The sequence below is a fragment of the Artemia sp. Qi Xiang Cuo genome, chromosome 14 (genome assembly GCF_049724085.1).
Source record: "Artemia sp. Qi Xiang Cuo chromosome 14, ASM4972408v1, whole genome shotgun sequence".
In the NCBI taxonomy this organism is placed as follows: domain Eukaryota; kingdom Metazoa; phylum Arthropoda; class Branchiopoda; order Anostraca; family Artemiidae; genus Artemia; species Artemia sp. Qi Xiang Cuo.
In genome coordinates, this window is record NC_142807.1 from 54,608,596 (window position 1) to 54,628,621 (window position 20,026).

Below are 20,026 nucleotides of genomic sequence, written 5' to 3' on the forward strand. Positions count from 1 at the left end.
TTGATCTAAATCTCAACATTGTCACATTTTCTCTGCGTATTTCATCTGAGACACCTGCTTTAAGTCTATCTTTTTCAACTACCCTAGGAGCCTGCAAGACAGTTGGCAAGCCCGTTTCAGAAGTAGTGAGGGTGAATTGCTAATCTGTAGAGCTGCAGTTCTAAATGTTTGGGTAAACTATGTCAAACTTGGTTACTACTTTGTAATGAGTGGTGATATTACTCTACCTTGGATAAAATTGGCAATTGATTTGGCCTGAATTAAAAGTTGCAAAAAGTGCCACCATAGCGTAATATTTTAGATCGAGCCGATCCAAATGATTCTTAACATAAATGCTAAATAAAGATGTTTCTGCTCTTTTTTTATAGTAGATGGCGAAGTCTGTTATGTTCGTGGAACAAACATTTTGATTCCATTCCAGCATTCTAAGATTAATTATCCCGTTTCACAAGATTAAAAAAATTTAATCCATATATCTGGTATTACTCAAGAACATGGAAGGTTTTTGCTAGCGAAAAATAAGCGAACTTGGACCTCTGTATTATATATGAGTATTTGCTTTTAAAGTCCATAACTAAGAAACTAGTATAATTTGAGCTATTCAAAATTTACACTCAAAGGCACCCATCTAGAAAAAACCTTCTGGATATTTCAGTGGTTTTGAAGCTTTCTTACCCCTCAATCATTCCTTATTCTGATCTGACCACCTAAACACTGATTTTGTCAATGGCTTTTTTAGTCATAAGTGCGTTTGAAGTGTAATAGATTGCTTTGAGTGTTTGCAAGGGAACCTTTTTTAGATTATTCATTGCACGAATATAGCTGAAAATATATTCAAGATTTTGTATTTAAACTATTATTTTTTTTGTTCAATTAAGTTACCGGCCGTTGAGTATTGTTGTTTATAGCATTGTCTTATTTAATTGTTATTGTATTTATCTGATAAAAATCTTTTGCTACAAGATCGCTGTGTGTACTGGATACGAGTCTTCTGGCTTCTTCATAAAAAATTCAACTTGGTGACCTCACCATAGCAAAACATAGCAACAGCAATGCCAAACTAACCGTCAGGGTAACCTGTGAATTTGCTGCCCTTTTGCTCTACTAAATAGTTTATTTGTTTTAAATTCATTGATTGATTTGTTCATCTTGGGGATAGTTTTGCTCGTTTTTTTTTTTTTACTAATCGAAAACTTGAACGCTGACAAGAAAAACTACAGTTCAGTTTATTCTCTTCACATTTTTATTTTCTTTTTTCGTAAATTTTTTAGTATATTCTTTAAATTGATATACAGTATTTACTAGTTTAGTTGTATGACATCAAACGAGGCTTCCAAGACAAAATTAGGTTACCTGGTTCTTGATATTTTAAATCGAGCTTGATGTAGCTTTTTACTTGTCAGAGCTTAGAAAAAAATCCATAGAAACACGATTTTAGTAACAATTTCCACTCCGACGGGTATTCGTATAAATGTGGATTGTCAAATTTTTAGCAAATTAAATTTAGAAAAAAGTTTCAACTGAAAGTAAGGAGCAAAAACACTTAAAACGAACAGAAATTACTACGTATATAAAAAGGGTTGGCCCCTCCTCAAAACCTAACTCTTTACGTTAAACTTTTGACTTTTTGTCCCAATTCTTTAAGAACTATTCCTGAACACAATGACCGTTTAATTCGAATGATAAGCCTTTTTTTAATTCTATACTAAACTTAGCCAACCATGTGTTTTTAGCTTAATTTTGATGATTTTTGCCTGTATTTTTCTCTCTTTTTTTTTTAATTTGGCAACCGCTACTGCCAAAAACTGCAGAAGTTCATATGAAAGTCATTTCAACAAAAATGGATCGTGGTTTTAAGTTTTAAGATACTTATGGTATGTAAATTCCTCTTTTTCCCTTTCTTTAGCCCTTCTCACCGAAACTAAAAAAAAACTCACATAAAATTTTTAAATTTGAAAACTTTATTTTATGGGGGGGGGAGGGTAGGTATTTTCCGGGAGGTAAACGCTAAGGACCGATTATTAAGTTCATTTAGAAATAAGGATGGCCGGTTAAACAAGAAATGATCACTGTGGAAAAGTGCGTGACAAAGCAAGGATGGGTGGGCGAAGTTAGGTGTTTTCTTTCTACCCTTAATTGGTACATTTCCCAGATGTTCTCCTCAACCACAACACCAGTTTTTTTCTATGCTACTATTGCACGTTACTATTGCATTTATGTATGGAGGGGCATAGAATACGATCGAATAACACACCATTTTTTTTATTATTATTTCGTTTTTTTTTCAATATTTTATCTGTTCATACGAAATTTCAAACAAATTAAGAAAACTAACAAAAACACTATAACGTTGATGGCTAAGTGTGCAGACACTTGCTTTGTCATGGTGCAGATCCGCTGGTGTTATTCGCAGGAGTCGTCCATTATTTTTTTTGCCTCAATTATAGAGTTGGCTTTGGTTTTTTGAAGTTGACATCAGTTTAGTATCTTGTCCCAATGATTAAGGTTCCACAGCATCTGTCCAAACTTCTTCAAAATCAACGTCTTGACTTTGTAAATAGTGGGACCTAGTGCTCCTGCTCAAGTAATTGTGCAGATGACAGCATGTCAAAAATAATTTTTCTTGCTTTGTTTGGCCCAAATCTAATTTCTCTTTGAAATATTTTGAATCGTTTTGTCAGAACTCCGAAAACATTTTCAACTACTCTCCTTGCACGAGACATTCTATAGTTGAAAATTGTTTTCTCGTCCTTCAAAATAGCTCTATTATAAGGCTTCATGAAATTCATGATTTTATTTTCCCGCTGTAGCGCAACCAAAGTACATGCTAGAATAGCCAAATTAGTATTATTCTGCATTTCGCACACGATAGAAATTCACTACACGGCTCTGAACTGAAACTAAAAATCTGGCCGTGAGATTAGCTTCGGTCAACATTGAAGGGTTGATTTTCGAGTCGAGTGGATGGTGATTGAAGCACACGTCAATCGATTGACAGATGCTTTTGATTAACATGATTGACCGTCTAGGGTGTCCTTTAGAACAGTTATTTCTTTAAAGCAAAAGATTGATGAAAATAATTTGTTTTTGAGAATAATAACAAAATCAAAAATGCATGTCATAGTTTACTGATCAGCAGTCAGAACACGTGATTGTTAGGGAATCTCATGAATTGATGTTCTAATTTTACTTTTTTTTCACATCTTGTTTTGGCGTTCACCCGTGGAAAAAAAAACAGTTATAGATATCAATACAGTAGAAAGTGCTGATCCGACAGATCAGCAGTCAGAACACGTGCTTTTTAAAGCTCCCAAATCGTTGGAAAAAGTCCGAACTTGATTATATCATATATAGAAATAATAATCGATCAGCTAATCAGCAGTTGGAGCACGTGATTTTTAATCCTAAATCGTTGGAGGCACCTGGAACTTGATTATATTATGTTTAGAAATAATAAACGATCAGCCGTCAGAATACATTATTTTTAAACCTTGTAAATCATTATAAGCAGTCGGAACTTGAATATATACCAACATGTATTTAATAACATCTCTCCTATATAGCCTAGTGTCTTGCACTGATCCAGTCTTCGGTTTACAATGATAGCATTAATGGAGTTAGTCGTCTATGAAAATCACTATTTTGTAACTAGTTTTTGTCATAAACTACAAACTAGTGGGGTTTCTCCAAGAATGGGTTGTAAGATGACAGTTCCGATTCGTCTTAAATTGAAAATACTCTCTTATGCACTTTTTGGTGCCTATTATAACGGCTTGATTAAGAAAAACATTTTTTACACACATCACATTTAAACGGTTTCTCACCTGAGTGAACTCTTTGATGCATACTCAAAGCACTCGACTGACAAAAGTTCTTCTCACATATATTACATTCATAAAGTTTCTCACCTGTATGCAGTCTTTGATGTATATTTAAATAGTTTCATCAAGAAAAACTCTTCTGATACACATCACATTTAAACGGTTTCTCACCTGTATGAACTCTTTGGTGTGCATTTAAAGAGTACGATCGATAAAAACCCTTCTGACATATACCACATTTAAACAGTTTTTTCCTGTATGATTTCTTTGATGTGGAGGGGGGGGGGGAGTTGCCTCCCCCTCCCCCCGAAAGTTTTGTCACACTCCGAGAACCGTAACAAAAATGAATATAAACAAATTTTACTGCGTTTTTGAAGGTTTTTTCTCCCCCCCCACTGAAATTTTTTGTATACCCCCCCCCCCAAAATACAAATTTTTTGTATACCCTCCTGGATTCGCCCCTGGTCCCAAGATTATAAAAATTTGGAAACTGTTTTTAAAAATTACTATTCTTTAAGAGGTTTTTATCGCAAACTCTAAACCGGAATGTTTTTTTCCGAGAATGGGATATTATATGACAATTCAGATTTGATTTAAATGAAAAATCTCTGTTGCCTAGATCACATTTATACGGTTTCCAACTTGTATGCAGTATTCGATGTTCATTAATATAGTCTGATCGAGAAAAGCTCTTCCTGCACACATTACATTTAAACGGTTTTTCACATGTATGAATTCTGTGATAACTTTCCAATTGTGAATGGCAGTAAAATCTTTTATTGCATATATTACGCTCATAGTTTTTTCTCCACATTTTCCTAAGCAAGTAAATATTAGAATCTGAAGCTTCTATTAGTGCATTGGTATTACCTGACCATGTATCTACAACTCCTACACTACAATAAAAGGAATGGAAAAAACATAAAACGCTGTAATAAGATATCCTGAAGTAATGATGCTATAAAAAAAATAAAGAAAAAAAACAATAGCAATTATTAAAACAAATAATCCCTAATTTTTTATCCCCAGATTTTGCGATTCAAATAATAAAAAAAAATCCTCTACTAAAAGAAAGAAAAGAAGAAAAACTCAGTTACAATTAATTAAACTTTCGGTTAAAGATGAGTCTAATGACCTCAAAATCTGTCTTTCCTTGCTGATATTTTGAGCAGAAAACGAGAAACAAATTGAAAAAAAGCTAGCAATAACTTTGAAACTTATTCATTTATATTTTTCCATTGTAATTTACTTTCAGAACAGTTATTTCTTTAAAGCGCAAGATTGATGAAAGTAATTTGTTTTTGAGAATAATAACAAAATCAACAATGCATGTCATAGTTTACCGATCAGCAGTCAGAACACGTTATTTTTAAAGCTCCCAAATCGTTGGAAAAAGTTTGAAATTATATCATATATAGAAATAATAACCGATCAGCTAACCAGCAGTCGGAACACGTGATTTTTAATCCTAAATCGTTGGAGGCAGTTAGAACTTGAGTATATTATATATAGAAATAACAAACGATCAGCCGTCAGAATACATTATTTTTAAACCTCGTAAATCATTAAATGCAGTTGGAACTTGAATATATACGACCATGTATTTAATAACATCACTCCTATATAGCCTAGTGTCTTGCACTGGTCCAGTCTTCGGTTTACAATGATAGCACTAATGAAGTTAGCCGTCTATGAAAATCACTATTTTGTAACTAGTTTTTGTCATAAACTACAAACTAGCGGGGTTTCTCCAAGAAGGGGTTGTGAAATGACAGTTCAGATTCGTCTTAAATTGAAAATGCTCTCTTATGCACTTTTCGGTGCCTATTATAATGGCTTGATTGAGAAAAACATTTTTTGCACACAACACATTTATAAGGTTTCTCACCTGTATGCAGTCTTTGATGTCTATTTAAATGGTCTGATCGAGAAAAGCTCTTTTTGCAAACATCACATTTAAACGGTTGTTTCCCTGTATGAATTCTTTGATGTTTTCAAATCAATTCTTTGATGATGACATAAAATTTTCGTTCAAAAAATTAATAGTTCCTTTGTTTTTGAGCTGTCAAAAGTTTAAGGGATATAAGCAGAAACACCACATCAAATACCATATTATCTTTATGTGACAAAGCCATGGGTTTCCGGCACGGCTACGCAACAGACTTTTATATATTGATTCTCATTGTCGCTTATATTCTACCGGAGGCTTTTGTTCCAGTGAATCAGCAGGTTGATTTAAATCATCCTCCCCTTATCGCATTTTCATGCAACCTTTGACATAGTTTTTTATGTCTTTCAATATTTCTTCCAAGAGATCCAATAGTTTGAAGGATGTTCAATACGTTCTTCAACAGCTTTATATTAGGGTCTAAAAAGCAGATTTGGCTATATGAAGGTCGTTCAAAATCCCCTTCAGGGGTTTGTGATGGATGTGCCGTTTAATTGGTGATAAATTTGTCCAGCTACTTTGAAGCTGAAAACATACCAACTATTGATGGTTCGATTATCGCTTATGTAAAGTGAAACTCAAGCAACACATGAGTTCATGTTTCGGATTTGTTTGTGGAAATCTTTAGAGAACTAGTGATGTCCTATAAAAGGCCAAACCAATTTACTTGGAAATTGTGGACGTGGCAATGCAATTCAAGCAAGTAAGCAGCAACCTCAAAATGAATCATCTTTGTTGGCTATTCTTTCCTCGGAAAAATAGGGACTCCAAAGCGAATAAATACACACCTGTAGGGTCCCAATAAATCTAAATTAGTATTTGCAGAGTTTACTGCATCTTTATTTCTTTGTTCTTCAATTTTATTTTTGATTTGTTCTGATCCTCTTTGTTCTTCATTATCGTTTGTTAATTTCCAGACATTTATTTTTCAATGCCCTTCACCTTAGCTGCCCAGATTGGTCTTGTCACTTTTGATGGTCTTGGTTGTTGATTTTTTCACGTAAATTGAAATTTATCAGGTCGTCCTCTTGATCTTGCCGCATTTGATGGCTCAGTTTGTTCATTTTGAGCAATTGTCAATTTACAGCAATTGAGCAACTGACCACCCTCATGCATTCTCAAGACCAGAATACAATTTGCAATTGAAAACAAAATATATTTTAAATGTTTTCACTTTTTGACTTTATTCAATAAAATTTATTACAACTTTAAGGAATAAATATTAGTATAAGTATATTAAACTTACAAACCATGGTCATTTGCTTTATTTTTTTCTGTAAAGTGCAAACAAAGTTCTGGCATGGGGGTTGCAGCCCTACTCATGTTAATTTTTTCTCATTTTGAGTTTGACTCGGTTTTTTATTGTAATTTTTGTTGGTTTGGGGTTTTATTTATTAATTGATTGTGATTTGTGGTAGTTTTACGCTTGGAAGATTTGTTTATTTTATTTCTGCTCATTTTTGGTTTAATGCTGCTCTTTACTTTTCTTTGAAGAACTTGTTTTGTGGAAAAAGTGTTTTAAATTAATTTCTGTTCGTTTTTTATTGACATTGTCTTTTTTACAAAAAAAAACGAATAAATCTTTTTCGTTTTTTTTTATATAACAATCCTTAGTTTGGCTTGCTACTTCTTCAATAATTTTTAATCCTGACACAAATAGTATTGTTTAATTTGATATCAATACAAAAACGGCTTAGAAGATAAAAAAAAATAAAATAAATGAATTTCGTAATGATGAAGATATAAACAAATAATACATTTTCAGGCAAACATCTATCATATGTTTCATTTCATTGATTTTATATTTATTTCACTTTCATTGATTCATTTCATTTCATTTCATTGATGAGCATATTCCTCGATTTTACATTAGGCTTGTCTAAAGTTTTTTTTTCATTTGAGCTCTCCAGAATTTCGTGCAAGAATTTTTTCATGAGGATATAAGTTCAATTGACCTCATTCCGCAAAAATTAGAAAAAAATAATCAAAACCCAAAAAAAACTTTTGACTCTTATCTCAACAAAATTAATTCTGTGTTTTTGTTTGAGTCTAAAGCTTGTAGTACAATTAATACTCTATACTATAAAATATATTATATAAGAAAATATATATTAAAAGTGTGTTATAAAATATAGTTAAAAACTTCTGGTAGGCAGCAGAGACTCATTTGTACTTTTATCCAAATCATAATCTATCACAATGAAATCAGATGATAATAAACAAATTCAAGTCTTGATTTATAAAAAATGGAACTCTTTCAAGTTACGATGTGAAACGTTCCTACTAGACCAAAAAAAAATCCGTTTTCAGATTAGTCTAAATTCGTAACATCGTCAATTATCCGTCCCAGTTTTTTTTCCTTCAAATAACCCATAATCCAATATATCTGATTCTACAAAAAAAACTGAAATAAACCTTGACAGTCAAAAACTATGGCACCTGATTCCTGGGTGTTAGGTTGAAGTTTTAAAGGTCCTGAAAAGCCAGGAAAATTACCCGAAGGAACATCTTCACGTTTAGGAAATAAAAGAAGGTTTTGAACGCCAAAGACCTCTTCATTATGACTTGGTAAAGCATCTTCAACTTCTAAAACAAAATACAAACAAAATTGACATAAAAAAAACTCAACAGTAAAGTTTACTAAACAAATTCAACATTTCGTAAGGACAAGCCTATGGCTTTCTCCTTTATTGAATAAAATAAGTAAATAAAATAAATAAGAGATTGTGTTTGATACTTCGGAGGTGGCTCATTCAAAAAGAGCATGAAAATTTGAGTGTCCCTTTTAAGAGTCAAAAGCAACCAGCCACCCCTCCCATGCGTCCTTTAATTGCTTTCACTAAAACGACATCCAAGACAAATTTTCAATGTAACCATTTTATCTCAAAATGATAGAACGTTCCTATCACTATGCCTCTACGTGTGAGATACCCCACCAGAATCTTCGGCCCAAGGGCTATAAGTTATACAAGTTGTCCAGTGTTTATATATTGATTTAGTTATTGTTGTATTGATAATGTCCATGGGGCATTAGCAACAGACAGCTTGCGCAAAGAATCAGCAACCAACAGCTGATGAAAGTATGCAGACAAAAGCGTGACGTTTCCACCATGATCAAGAAAAGACATCTCGGGTTGCTAGGCCACGTAATGAGACGCCCAGAAGAAACCCTGACACTTCAGGAACTACCAGCAGCCCCCACTTTCTCAAGGAAGAAAAAACCAAGTGACCAGATGAAATCTTGGCATACAGTCTTCAGAAAGGATTCAGAACCGCATGGGGGATTCCAATTGGATGGTCATGAGTGGGACAAGGCGTGATTGGAGTTTATTTGACCACTCATAGATGACAGAACCCAATAGAAGAATTTGGTCCAGCAGCTTCTTGGTGCCGAGTTGGGCTGAATAGCCTTTGTCTCGACTTAAGTAAGTAAGTAAGCATTGTAATTGTTATTTTGAAAGGGAGGCGTGTTTTAGCCTCGGTCTTGAATAAGGCTATGGGTGTTTAAGTCAAAGTTTTGAGAAATATAGAAAATAATAAAGAAACAGTATCTGCACGCAGATTGACAAAAGGGCGTATCAGCAATATTTTAGCAACAGCATATGATATTAAATTGAAACTTTCAGGGATACAACTTTTAATATTGCTACTAATATTGAACTAAATCAAAAGAGTTTAGGGTTATCCAGATCTTAACAAGTGCGTCCGCATAATATCCAGAAAAAGCTAAAGGTATTAAGTAGGAATGCAGCAATGCCCTCTCATCAATGGTTTACGGTATTAAGGTGAAACTTTCAGGGATTTAACAACTACTACCGCTTCTACAACTGAGCTAAATAAGATAGTATGTGAAATTAGATTGCCAAAAAGGCGAATATGCAATATTCCATGAAAAGCTGGATGTATTACGTTGGAATTTTCATAGCATGTTTTTAATGATGTTGAAGTAAATCAAAAGATATTGTCTTTTCAAGTTCGTCAAATGTTTGCACATCGCTACACTGTAAATGATTTATCATTTTTCCACAAATAATTTTACATTTTTTTCCCTAAAATTTCTGAAGGATTTTGTGATTGCTATCTTGGAAACTAGAAGAATTACGAGAATAAAACTTTCAGCAATAGACATAAAATATAAAAACCTTCAGCGATGGCAATACCAATTTTGTGTCTCAAATAGTCTCCTAAGGTATCTCAAAGGGAGGTATTTTGGCTTTTCTACCTCATCTCTATTCTAATCCCAGTCAAGGGAAATTTTCCTATCTTAGAAATTAATTGGGCTAGAAAAATGAACCCCCAAAAAAGGAAACCGAGCTTCAATGATCACCTAACAAATTGATAAAAATTCAATGTGATGAACACAGCTGGTATTTACTAATGGTTAGGACACGGCTTGTTAGATTACTAATACTTTAAGCATCTTAAGTTTACTTGTACACACATCTTGTTAGGGCCTGTTGTCTTTGTATATTTTTGTTGGATTTACATATGAATACAACTCTTTTAAAAAATGTAGATATCACTGAATAGTTAAAAATGTAAGTATGCACCAATATTATAATTCTTATTCATTTATTGCCCGTCAAAAAAAAAGATACAATAGACGGATTAATCACTAAAGAGAACAAAAAGAAAAAGGACACAAACACACATTGACAATTCAAATACATGATAAAAGTCTTCATTTCATATATGGTAATTATTAAAATTCTTCGAGATTCAACACTTCAATTTTTTTTTTTATCAATTTACTTTCTTACTTTACTTAAAATACGAGTTAAGGAGGTTTGAAGTGGAGGTCATTGATAAAAAATACAGGTGAGTATTTTTAGAAAGACCAATTAGGCTATCCTATATTGTTGTATTTACCCATTTAGTTGACTATTGAAAATCTATATTAATTCTTTTTTTCTGATTTGATAAACATTACTAACCTTACTTAATATTGGCATGTTCTCACTGTTCTATATTTCTTCAATGGAAAAGAGTTGTACAGCTCCAATGATAATTAAAAAACCTGAATCAATCGATGCGCTTAAAATGGGTGGTACAAGTGTTTTGTTCTGCTTTAGTGTATAAAGCACAACTTTTTGCCTTTTGACTCTACGATTCAGTGTGGCAACTAAGGAGAGATTTTGCACGATCAAAACGATCTTAATGCTTTAATAACAACTAAAATAATAATCGTAAAAAAATACCGTTGTCAGGAATGAATAAATCCAAGATGGGGAAAATTTGTTTTCATTTTGATGCCCTTGGTGCCATGATCATACACTTCTCTGCCACCAAAATAACCAACATGGTACTTTCGCTATATACATTTAGAGTGGAAATAAGAAATTTCCACCATTTTCTAGAAGATTTTTGGAGCAAGTCAGATGGGTTCTGGATTGAATGATAAGAAAAAAAAATTGTTAGAAAACTCACCTTCATTCTCACGAATTTTTGATTCAAGTTCAGAAGGCTTGAGATTGCGATTAAGCTGTTCAGATACGTCAGGAGAAACCACCAAAGAAACATCTTCCTGTTTGGGTGACAAAATAGGATATTTCCTTCCAAAAATATCTTCACTAAAATCTGGGAATGGTTCTTCAACTTCTAAAAAAAAATTAAAATAAATCAACATTAAAGCCCTCACAGAAGTAATCCTTCTGACATTAAAAAATATGAAGAACAGAAAATGATCGTTACATGGTACTTTAAAAATGAGAAAAGAAAACTTAATTGTAAAAAAAAAATAGAAAAAACCATTTAGACATTAAATTAGATTTAATGTAATTGTAAACTAGACATGTAATTTTCTACACAATAAAACTATATAATATCATGATCTCGAAGTAGAAATACATATACATTTACTATCATTTCTAATTCCATCAATATCAATCGGTTTCCAAGGTATACTTACCGAGCAGCCCCAAATGTAACTCCGAACTAAATTGATTAATGGGTAATTCCTAGGTACTCGGGATAAGGTTATTCCCTAGCTGATCCCCTCTATAATAACTGAAAAAGCAGTGCTACTTGAAACTAGGCGAACAAACTCAATACCTCCTGTGGTCCGAGTTTCGTGACAATGAACATTCGACCTTTCATGAAAAAATTCCCGTAAAACAATCAAGAAGGCACCACTTACAATACGTGTACATAAAAACCAGTATATAAAAATACCGCAATCAAGCTGCAGGCATCGTCAAGGGAATTTTTCCTGGTAGTGGGGGGGGGTAGGGGGTTACAGGGGAGGATCTTTCCACGGGGGAATGGACATTGCTATGAAGGGGGCGCCGGATTTCCCACCATTATTTTAAAAAACGATAAGAAATTAAATAAAAAACAAGTTTTCAACTGAAAACTTTTCAACATCAAAACTTAAAACGAACAGAAACTATTACTCATGTGATCGGTTTCACCACTTAGTTAATACCTTGCTGTTTACTCTTAAGTTTTTTTTAGTATTTTGATAAAATCTATTTGTTATAATTAATAACCTTTATGACTAAGGGGCCATACTTAAAGAATTGTAGAAAAATTCGAACTGTAGTCTAAAGAGCGAGGTATTGACTAAGAGGGCGAACTCCCCTAATATACGTAATAGAAATATACGAATATAGAAGTTCGTTACGTAAGTTAATTCGTAAGTTACATATATTTATTACTAATAAAAACGTTTGTAAATAAAGTTAAACAACTTTCGAGAAAGTCATTTAGCCAAAAAAAGTAAACTGAATACGCAAATTGTGTTTTAATTATTCATGTACGGTTAGCCAAAATCAAAACCTGCATTAATTTAAAAACGTTCACAAATTAAATAAAAAAAAGTGTTCTACTGAAAGTAAGGAGCGACATTAAAACTTAAAACGAACAGAAATTATTCCGTATTTGAAAGGGGCTGTCCCCTCCTCAACGCCTCGCTCTTTATGCTAAAGTTTGAGTTTTTCTCACAACTCTATTTTTTAGAACAATAAAAACTTTAGCGTAAAGAGCGAGGCGTTGAGGAGGGGACAGCCCCTTTCATATACGGAATAATTTTTGTTCGTTTCAAGTTTTAATGTCGCTCCTTACTTTCAGTTAAAAAAACTTGCTTTTTTATTTAATAATAGAAAGGAGGGACTTTCACAAGCAATTATTTCAGTGACATACTATATGAAGATAAGAGAAATTTAAGGAAAGTGGAAAGCATTAAAATACGAGTTAAGGAAATTTGAAGTGGAGGTCATTGATAAAAATGTTTGTGATACTTTGGATGATAATGAAGATTTATTTTGTGAGGATGATTTAGTGGCAAGACTAAAAGGGTAGAAAAACAAAAAGAACGTGATTGCGACGTAATTATGGCAAAACATTCTCAGAATGGTTTTGGTCTGGTGGTATACCAACTTTCCTTGTCATTTCAAACTTTCCTCCCATCTAACCACCTCACAGTACAGCAGAAATATGAAAAACATTCCAGAATGCAATTTAGTTGACTACAATATATTTCTTTAGACCAATATTTGGCAAAATGGAAGAACCTTATGACCCTGAAATAGGCACATATAAGAACATGAATTACCACCAAAGTATTAAATACTTTTCATCCTGCAACCTAATGGTTATGGGTTCTAGTTGCTCTGTTTATGATACAACTCTCGGGCAGATTGCTGTTATCACAGATTATGCAAGCAACACTTTGAGCAACCAAATTAAATAAAATTACGTCATAGCGCTCCCGTCTAAGGGTATCTCAGATATTCGATAATGACAGAATTAAAAATTATGCATTTAGGAGAGGAAGCAATAACCCTTACCATTAGTTGGAGGATATCTAGAACATGGTATCTAAAGAATATCAGGATAAATCCAAATTAAACCAAAGTATTGGAACTAATTGTGGATCTATATCTAGACAAACTTTATCTAGAACTATATCCATATCTTGATAAACATCTAGAGACAGAAATTAAGACAAAATAAGAAAGAACCAAAATATTGGAAACAGGTGTGGATCTCAACAGTCAAACTTAAACGAGTATTTTACATCTTATGTTTTAGACCTGTCAATATATGATAAAGTAGACAATCGATTATTGAATGACACTAAATTATTGTACTAATATCATTTTTTTCAATAATAAAAAATATATCCCTCTTAGGCCAACGAGTGCATAATATTATTATAAGGATAAACAAATATGACATAGAAAATCATAACGCTCAACATATCTCCTTTGGCTGCATAGTGCAGCCAAAGGGGGCATTATTACTCAAAATGTACAAAATCTTTATTTGTTCTACTGATTCCTTCAGGACCCTTCGATGTTCCTTAGGGCACCACGTGAGAGAAGGCTTGAACAAAAGATTAGGTTTGATAAGACTTTAATGTGTTTAGGCTAGTGTTATAAATGGTAAAATCGGTCACGGTTAAATTGGGTATTTTACGTGTTTTACTGAAAATTTACGGGGACCCTTGTAAAGTCTGTATTCTAGCTATTTTACGCCTTTTACCCTTATTTTGCCGATATTTTATGACACCTTGCAGGTGCGTAATTTGCTACGGGACAGGGGGAGGGAAATGCCCCCTCCAGACCCCGGTTTGCTCCCCCCCCTAACTGCGCTTGATTTTTTGCCAAAAAAGGCACACTTGGCATTTTTTACTAACAGTTTATTTTACTGAGCGTTTCTTAGAGATGTATAGGATAGTATTACGACAGACACATTGGGCAGTGAAAAAAAAGCTTGGTCTATTGTCACTACAATAAACAAAGGGCGAAATAATCGGTCGTGTTTTTTAACACCCACGCTGAGGTGGTAGCGGGACAAAAAGGCCGGGGACACACAAAGTGTTTTTTTTCTTTCTTTTTTTTATGCTGATGAATGAGAGCATTTGCAGAGGTTTTGTCATGAAAAAATAAAATAAATTGGAAGTCATAAAGGATTTTTTTTTCTGGCAAGGGAGAGGACGATAGTAAAAAAAAAGAAAATGCTAGATAATTTGACTAATCCAGAAATTAGAAGTGTCAGGGGATTGGGCCCAAATTATCCCCTGATTTTGGTCCTTAGCAAATCAAAGCCCATTTATTATAAATAAAACGAATGTTTATCCGATTTATTTGCCCTAAACTAAATAGTATTTTAACAAAACATGGATTTAGTTACTTTAAATTTATACCTATTGCTTTTCAAATTAGAGGAGGGTTTTACCTTTTTAAGCCTAGAAATATCATTTTCATTAAAATATGAGACAATAATATAGACAAAAAAAAAAAAAAAAAAAAGAATGCAATTTGACCCTATATTTCCTAGGGATGGCCTTATTTTACCAATTTTCCCCTGTTTTTTACCAATTTTACTGAACGGATATTTATTTTTTGTTAATTTTGCAACAGTAGTTTAAGCAAGTTATTCCTCTTGTTTTTTATATTCTAATCAAAATAAATAAAGAAAAACGGGAAGAACCAACAGTATATATGGCTTCCCCTTACTTTTTAATTAAACAAGGAGAGACTAACCTGGTTTGCTCTCTGTTCTTTCCAAAATCTGATTCCCAAAGAGCTTAAAAAAGAAAAAAAAATTACACACAGAAATAAGGGCAAATCTTTAGAGTTGTGATAGACTTGAATATAAAAAACTTAACCACACATCTTCAAGTAATGTCAATCCTGTTATTATTGATGGCAATTTAATCGGTATTACTAAAAAACAGACAAATCAAAAACACTAGACACCCTTTTGACAATTTGGGTGCGTAATAATATCTTTAAATTTAGCTGTATATCCATCCCACTGAACTTTCCCTGAAAATTTCAACTTAAAGCTCTGTTCTATTCCTGAGTAATTGCATCTACAACATTTTAACAGCCAGGATTCATTTAAACTCCTTTGACTTAGCTCAATACATTTGGGCGCAGTAATAGCAGTAGCAACAACAATAGCTTCAGTCTAAGATAGCATCACTCATAGTCGCAAGTAGTCACAGTCGTAAGCAGTCACAGCCTCAGGCACACTCAGTTTTAATCACAGTCATAAGTAGTTGCTGTCTCAGTCAAATTAGTAACAGTTGCGGCTGCAAGCAATGGCAGCCACAGTTAGAATTAGTCAAAAATTTTCACTTTTTCACAATAGTCTATCATCCTAGGTTAGAACTGAGACAGATAAAAAATGCTGCAAGGGTAATTCAGATAGTCTATCAGTTCTGTGAGCCATTAGAAGGGTATTGGAGACTGAAACATGATTAAAAAATTCATAATGTCCAGAGGAACTACAGACAAGTGGTCAAATGTGGTCATTTGTTAATATTATACAGGCTTTGCCTACTGGAACCAGCTACTGCAGCAACCATGATTATTTGCAGCTACAACTAAATACTTTTTCACTAAACAACTATTTTGTAAAAAGAAAAATGTCATTTTTCTTTTTTGGTAAGCAGAATAAAATAGTTTTTACAAAGAAGATAACAAATAACAAAGGAGATACACAGTTAAAGTCATCCTTAACTATTCTTATTACTGAACTAAAAATACAAAGAGAACTACCAATTGGCCAAATGGAGAAAGACCTGTTTCCAAATAAAAAGCAATGATCAATCATGTGCTTTGAAAAGAAGCTAAAAAGTAATAAAAGAAAACAAAAACTTACTTTTTCACTGCCATTATCAAAATGTTCTCCATCAACTTCAAACTGACTACAACTATTGTACCACCCATTGTCAATACCTACAGCAAATTCATCTTTGACTAGCTGAAAAAAAACGATCCAAATAACAATGAATGTTATCAAAGGATAATATCATTGTTAACATTGTTGATTTTGAATTAAAATCAACCTGGTGGACTGTGATGAAAAACTTGAGAGCCATGGCTAATTGGAGTAAAGCATAGATAAATCTCATTGAGAGGCAAAGCTGACATAGAATAGTCAAAAAAAAAAAGAATACTATAAAAATGGTTTCATTTCACTTGTTGATAGATGATCTATCATCCATGCTAGACCGAATTTAATCTTCCATCCAAAGTAGATAGTTTACGGAGTGATAGATGAATCTATCAAACATAATGACAAAATTGAGGTTACTTTCTATAGACCTTACTTGATCCTGTTCAGAAGAAAACAGACACATTCAGATAGCTCAGTAGTTTTTATTACAACATATATAATATGAATATCTTGTTCAAATTGATTACTGCAAATGAATATAATTATTTTATAGAAATGCTTGATGTGACTGTCTATGCCAGAGGAAATTTGCCAGGACATATCTCCCACAAAGAAATGAACAAGCAATTTAGCCAAATACTTATCTTAGCATGTTCAAGGGTATGAAATTTAAAAGGTTTTAAACATACAAAAAATACAGATGGTCAGGAGCCTTTGTAAACAAAAAGAGTTATGGCTCGGTTCCCATCTTAAATAAACAAAGGAAAACAGTGACCTGAAAACAGTTTCCTTAAAATTTTAACTTCTGTGGTAGAGAGATTTTCTGGTAGATTTTTAACAGGACTGGAAAAAGGCCACACCTGTGAACTATAGCATACATTAAATTCCTGAACTGAAAACAGTCCCTAAAGGGGTTAAGATTGCAAACTTACCAAGATTTGCTAGGTTGAAAAATCAAGAGCCCAAGGTTTTTTTTTTATCTTAGATTTGTTTTGAACAAGTGTTCTGGATTTTGTTTTCCTTAAAAAGTTTAAACAGGACATGCATAAAGATGTTTGGCAATGCCTATTTTCCGCACTCTTCAGTTTATCTTGTAATGACAAAACATTGAAACAATTTTCTTCAATTAAGCCTAATGTGTGAAATTTCTAACCTCACATTTTACATCCCAGATCATTTCTCAATATATAAATGTTCATTCTAATCAAATAAGTGGTCTAAGGACTTTGGGTACTAGTCTAAAATATAAAACCCACTCAAGAACTTGCATTGCAAATACCCAGTTTTTCACGCTGTCTATACCATACAATAACCTATGGCTCGTTGAGAAACCACAATATACTTTTTTTTAATTAAATATTTAGTTGGTATTTTGGTTAGGTTAGGTTACGCGCTCTGGGTGGCCCCCTTTCCATAATTCTTTGTGGTAGTTTTCATAATTTTGTTATTAAAGCATTGTATTTTCATCATATTTTGTTTCCTTTCACTAGCATTTACCAAACTTCACTTCTCGAGTGTGTTTTATATAATAGACAAGTACCGGACTTTGATATAAATATTATTAAACTCCTCTATCATTGTTTTGTAGATAAAAATAGATAAAAATAAACTTAAGCAGTTTTGGCAAACGCCAGGAAGAATAATGGTAGCCTATGAGCACTTTGAACTAAACAAAACCAGAATATGAGAAAAAAGAAATGTTAGATTAAAGAAGAAAATCTTAAAAGCAAAATAAGACCTTGCACTTTATACTTTTTAACTGTTCAGTTAATAAATTTCTAGCCCAAGGTATTTTTCAGGTGGAGATGGAGATTCTAGTGTCTAGGTATTATACAAATATTATATTACTTTTTGACTTCCACCTAGCCAAGTTCCTTTCTGAACTTGAAATAGTATCCAATACATAACCATCCTTTGGTCACTTGACTTTGAATAAAATGAACCTCAATAATAAAAGAAAACTTACCAGTTGGTTGCATGCAGCAATATCTGTTTGATAAACAGAGGAACTAGTTTCATCAGGATAGTTTACCAGCTTATCATTTGAGGGATCCACCACAGGAGGTTCTAGATTATTGGAAGAATCTTCAGCCACGAAGTTGCTCTCAGAGGTTGTATCAACTCTGTTTCTCTTTACAACAGGTTGAGTCATTTGAGTATTTTGAGAGAGATAGGTAGGTTTCTGTATCTGGTTAACAGTCTCATCAGGATAAGCAAGACCTTTAACTTTAAGCATTTCAGCCACTTCTATTAATGAACTAGTTTGAGCTTCTGGAACAGTCACTTCACCAGTATACATAAATTTCACCAAACCTAGCAGATCATGAAATTTCACATCCTTTAGAATAATAATAGGATGGGGATGTGAAATCTCTATAAGCAGTGTTTCAAAGTAGGAACTACAAGATGAGAGAACAAGTCTGTGACATTTGATGCTTTGACTGTCACATGATAGGGTGACATCTGTGAAATGTTCACTGTTTAATAGAGGTAAAAAAGCTTCATGAAATACATCCAGGTAGTTGTTCCACTTTAAACAAAATTGTTTTTGCTCCATTTCAAAAATAGTGACTAAATCCTTGAATGACACAAACTTGCTGAAATAGATTGAAATATACAAGTAAATATTCCAAATCACCAGCATTATAGGCACTAAAGGTGACAATTAAGAAGGTAACGTCTGACTCAAAAAACGTAACACGAGCTCAAGAAGCTATTTCCAAAAAAATAGAAAGATTTATGGGTCAAAATAAAAATATTGGTTTTCCTTAAATAAAAACTCATCTATTTTGAAATTTGAGATTGATGGAAAAAACATTAAAGTGTACAGCAAGTTACAATATTGGCCTAAATCAAGCAAACAGGAGCTAAAGGCAAGTTTTTTGGAGAAAGAAGATTTTGACAGCGTTGGGGATGGAGCATCCAACATTACAGGAATCAAACAACACTTGAAATCCCTCCCCTTTAGTACTTAAGTGTTATAATTGCTTTCTGAAACAATTTTGCAATAAAATGATTGATGTGCATGTTGCATATAGAAGGCCCAGTGCTCCAATTTTTTTAGGCTCTGAGTCTACTTTAGCTGCTATGCTATCACATGTGATGTCTGATTTTGCAAATTATGATCTTGTCCTTCTGATGGACTTTAACCTTCCTGCAATCTAATGGATTGATGTATCTAGTTTTAGCATTAGGGATTCTCCTTTTTTGTCGGCCCTCTTTGATAATTCTCTCTGGCAAACAATATCTCAACCAACTCGTTTCAGAGAGGGTCAAGCTTCTAACACTCTTGCTTAGGTTATTCTCAGCAATCCATACCTTCTTATTAAGAAGGTTATATCCACACCTACTGGTAACAGTGACCATTTTGTAAATATTTCAGAGGTATGTTTGCCTACTAAACAACCTTCTTCTAAGCAACAAAAATCTATCAATTACAAAATAGTCTCCAAAAGACTTGCCAATGTCAATTGGAAACAATGTAATACTGATGGTATTGATATGAGTTTGTCTAATGTGAAAAGTGAAATTTTGCAAGCTGAAAAGTCTTGCACCTGAATTTTTGGGCAAAACAGGCCAAAAATTTATCTTTTTAACTACTGAAATAAGTAAGCTAATTAACAGA

General features: G+C 33.1%; 1 protein-coding gene across 3 annotated transcripts in view; it reads right to left on the bottom strand.

Moving 5' to 3' along the window:
• Positions 1-20,026, bottom strand: part of LOC148944644 (uncharacterized) — a 191,446-nt gene that overhangs the window by 857 nt on the left and 170,563 nt on the right. The window contains exons 2-5 of one of the 3 annotated variants that reach the window (XM_089099713.1): positions 18,368-18,998; positions 16,384-16,485; positions 11,197-11,367; positions 8,190-8,355 (exon numbers count right to left, since the gene is read on the bottom strand). In XM_089099713.1, the coding sequence (XP_088955839.1) occupies positions 8,236-8,355; positions 11,197-11,367; positions 16,384-16,485; positions 18,368-18,958 (984 nt within the window). In that variant the 5' untranslated portion in view covers positions 18,959-18,998 and the 3' untranslated portion in view covers positions 8,190-8,235. Of the gene's footprint in view, positions 1-8,189; positions 8,356-11,196; positions 11,368-16,383; positions 16,486-18,367; positions 19,533-20,026 lie in introns of those variants that run through there. The other 2 variants (XM_089099712.1, XM_089099714.1) reach the window with 2 other exon arrangements.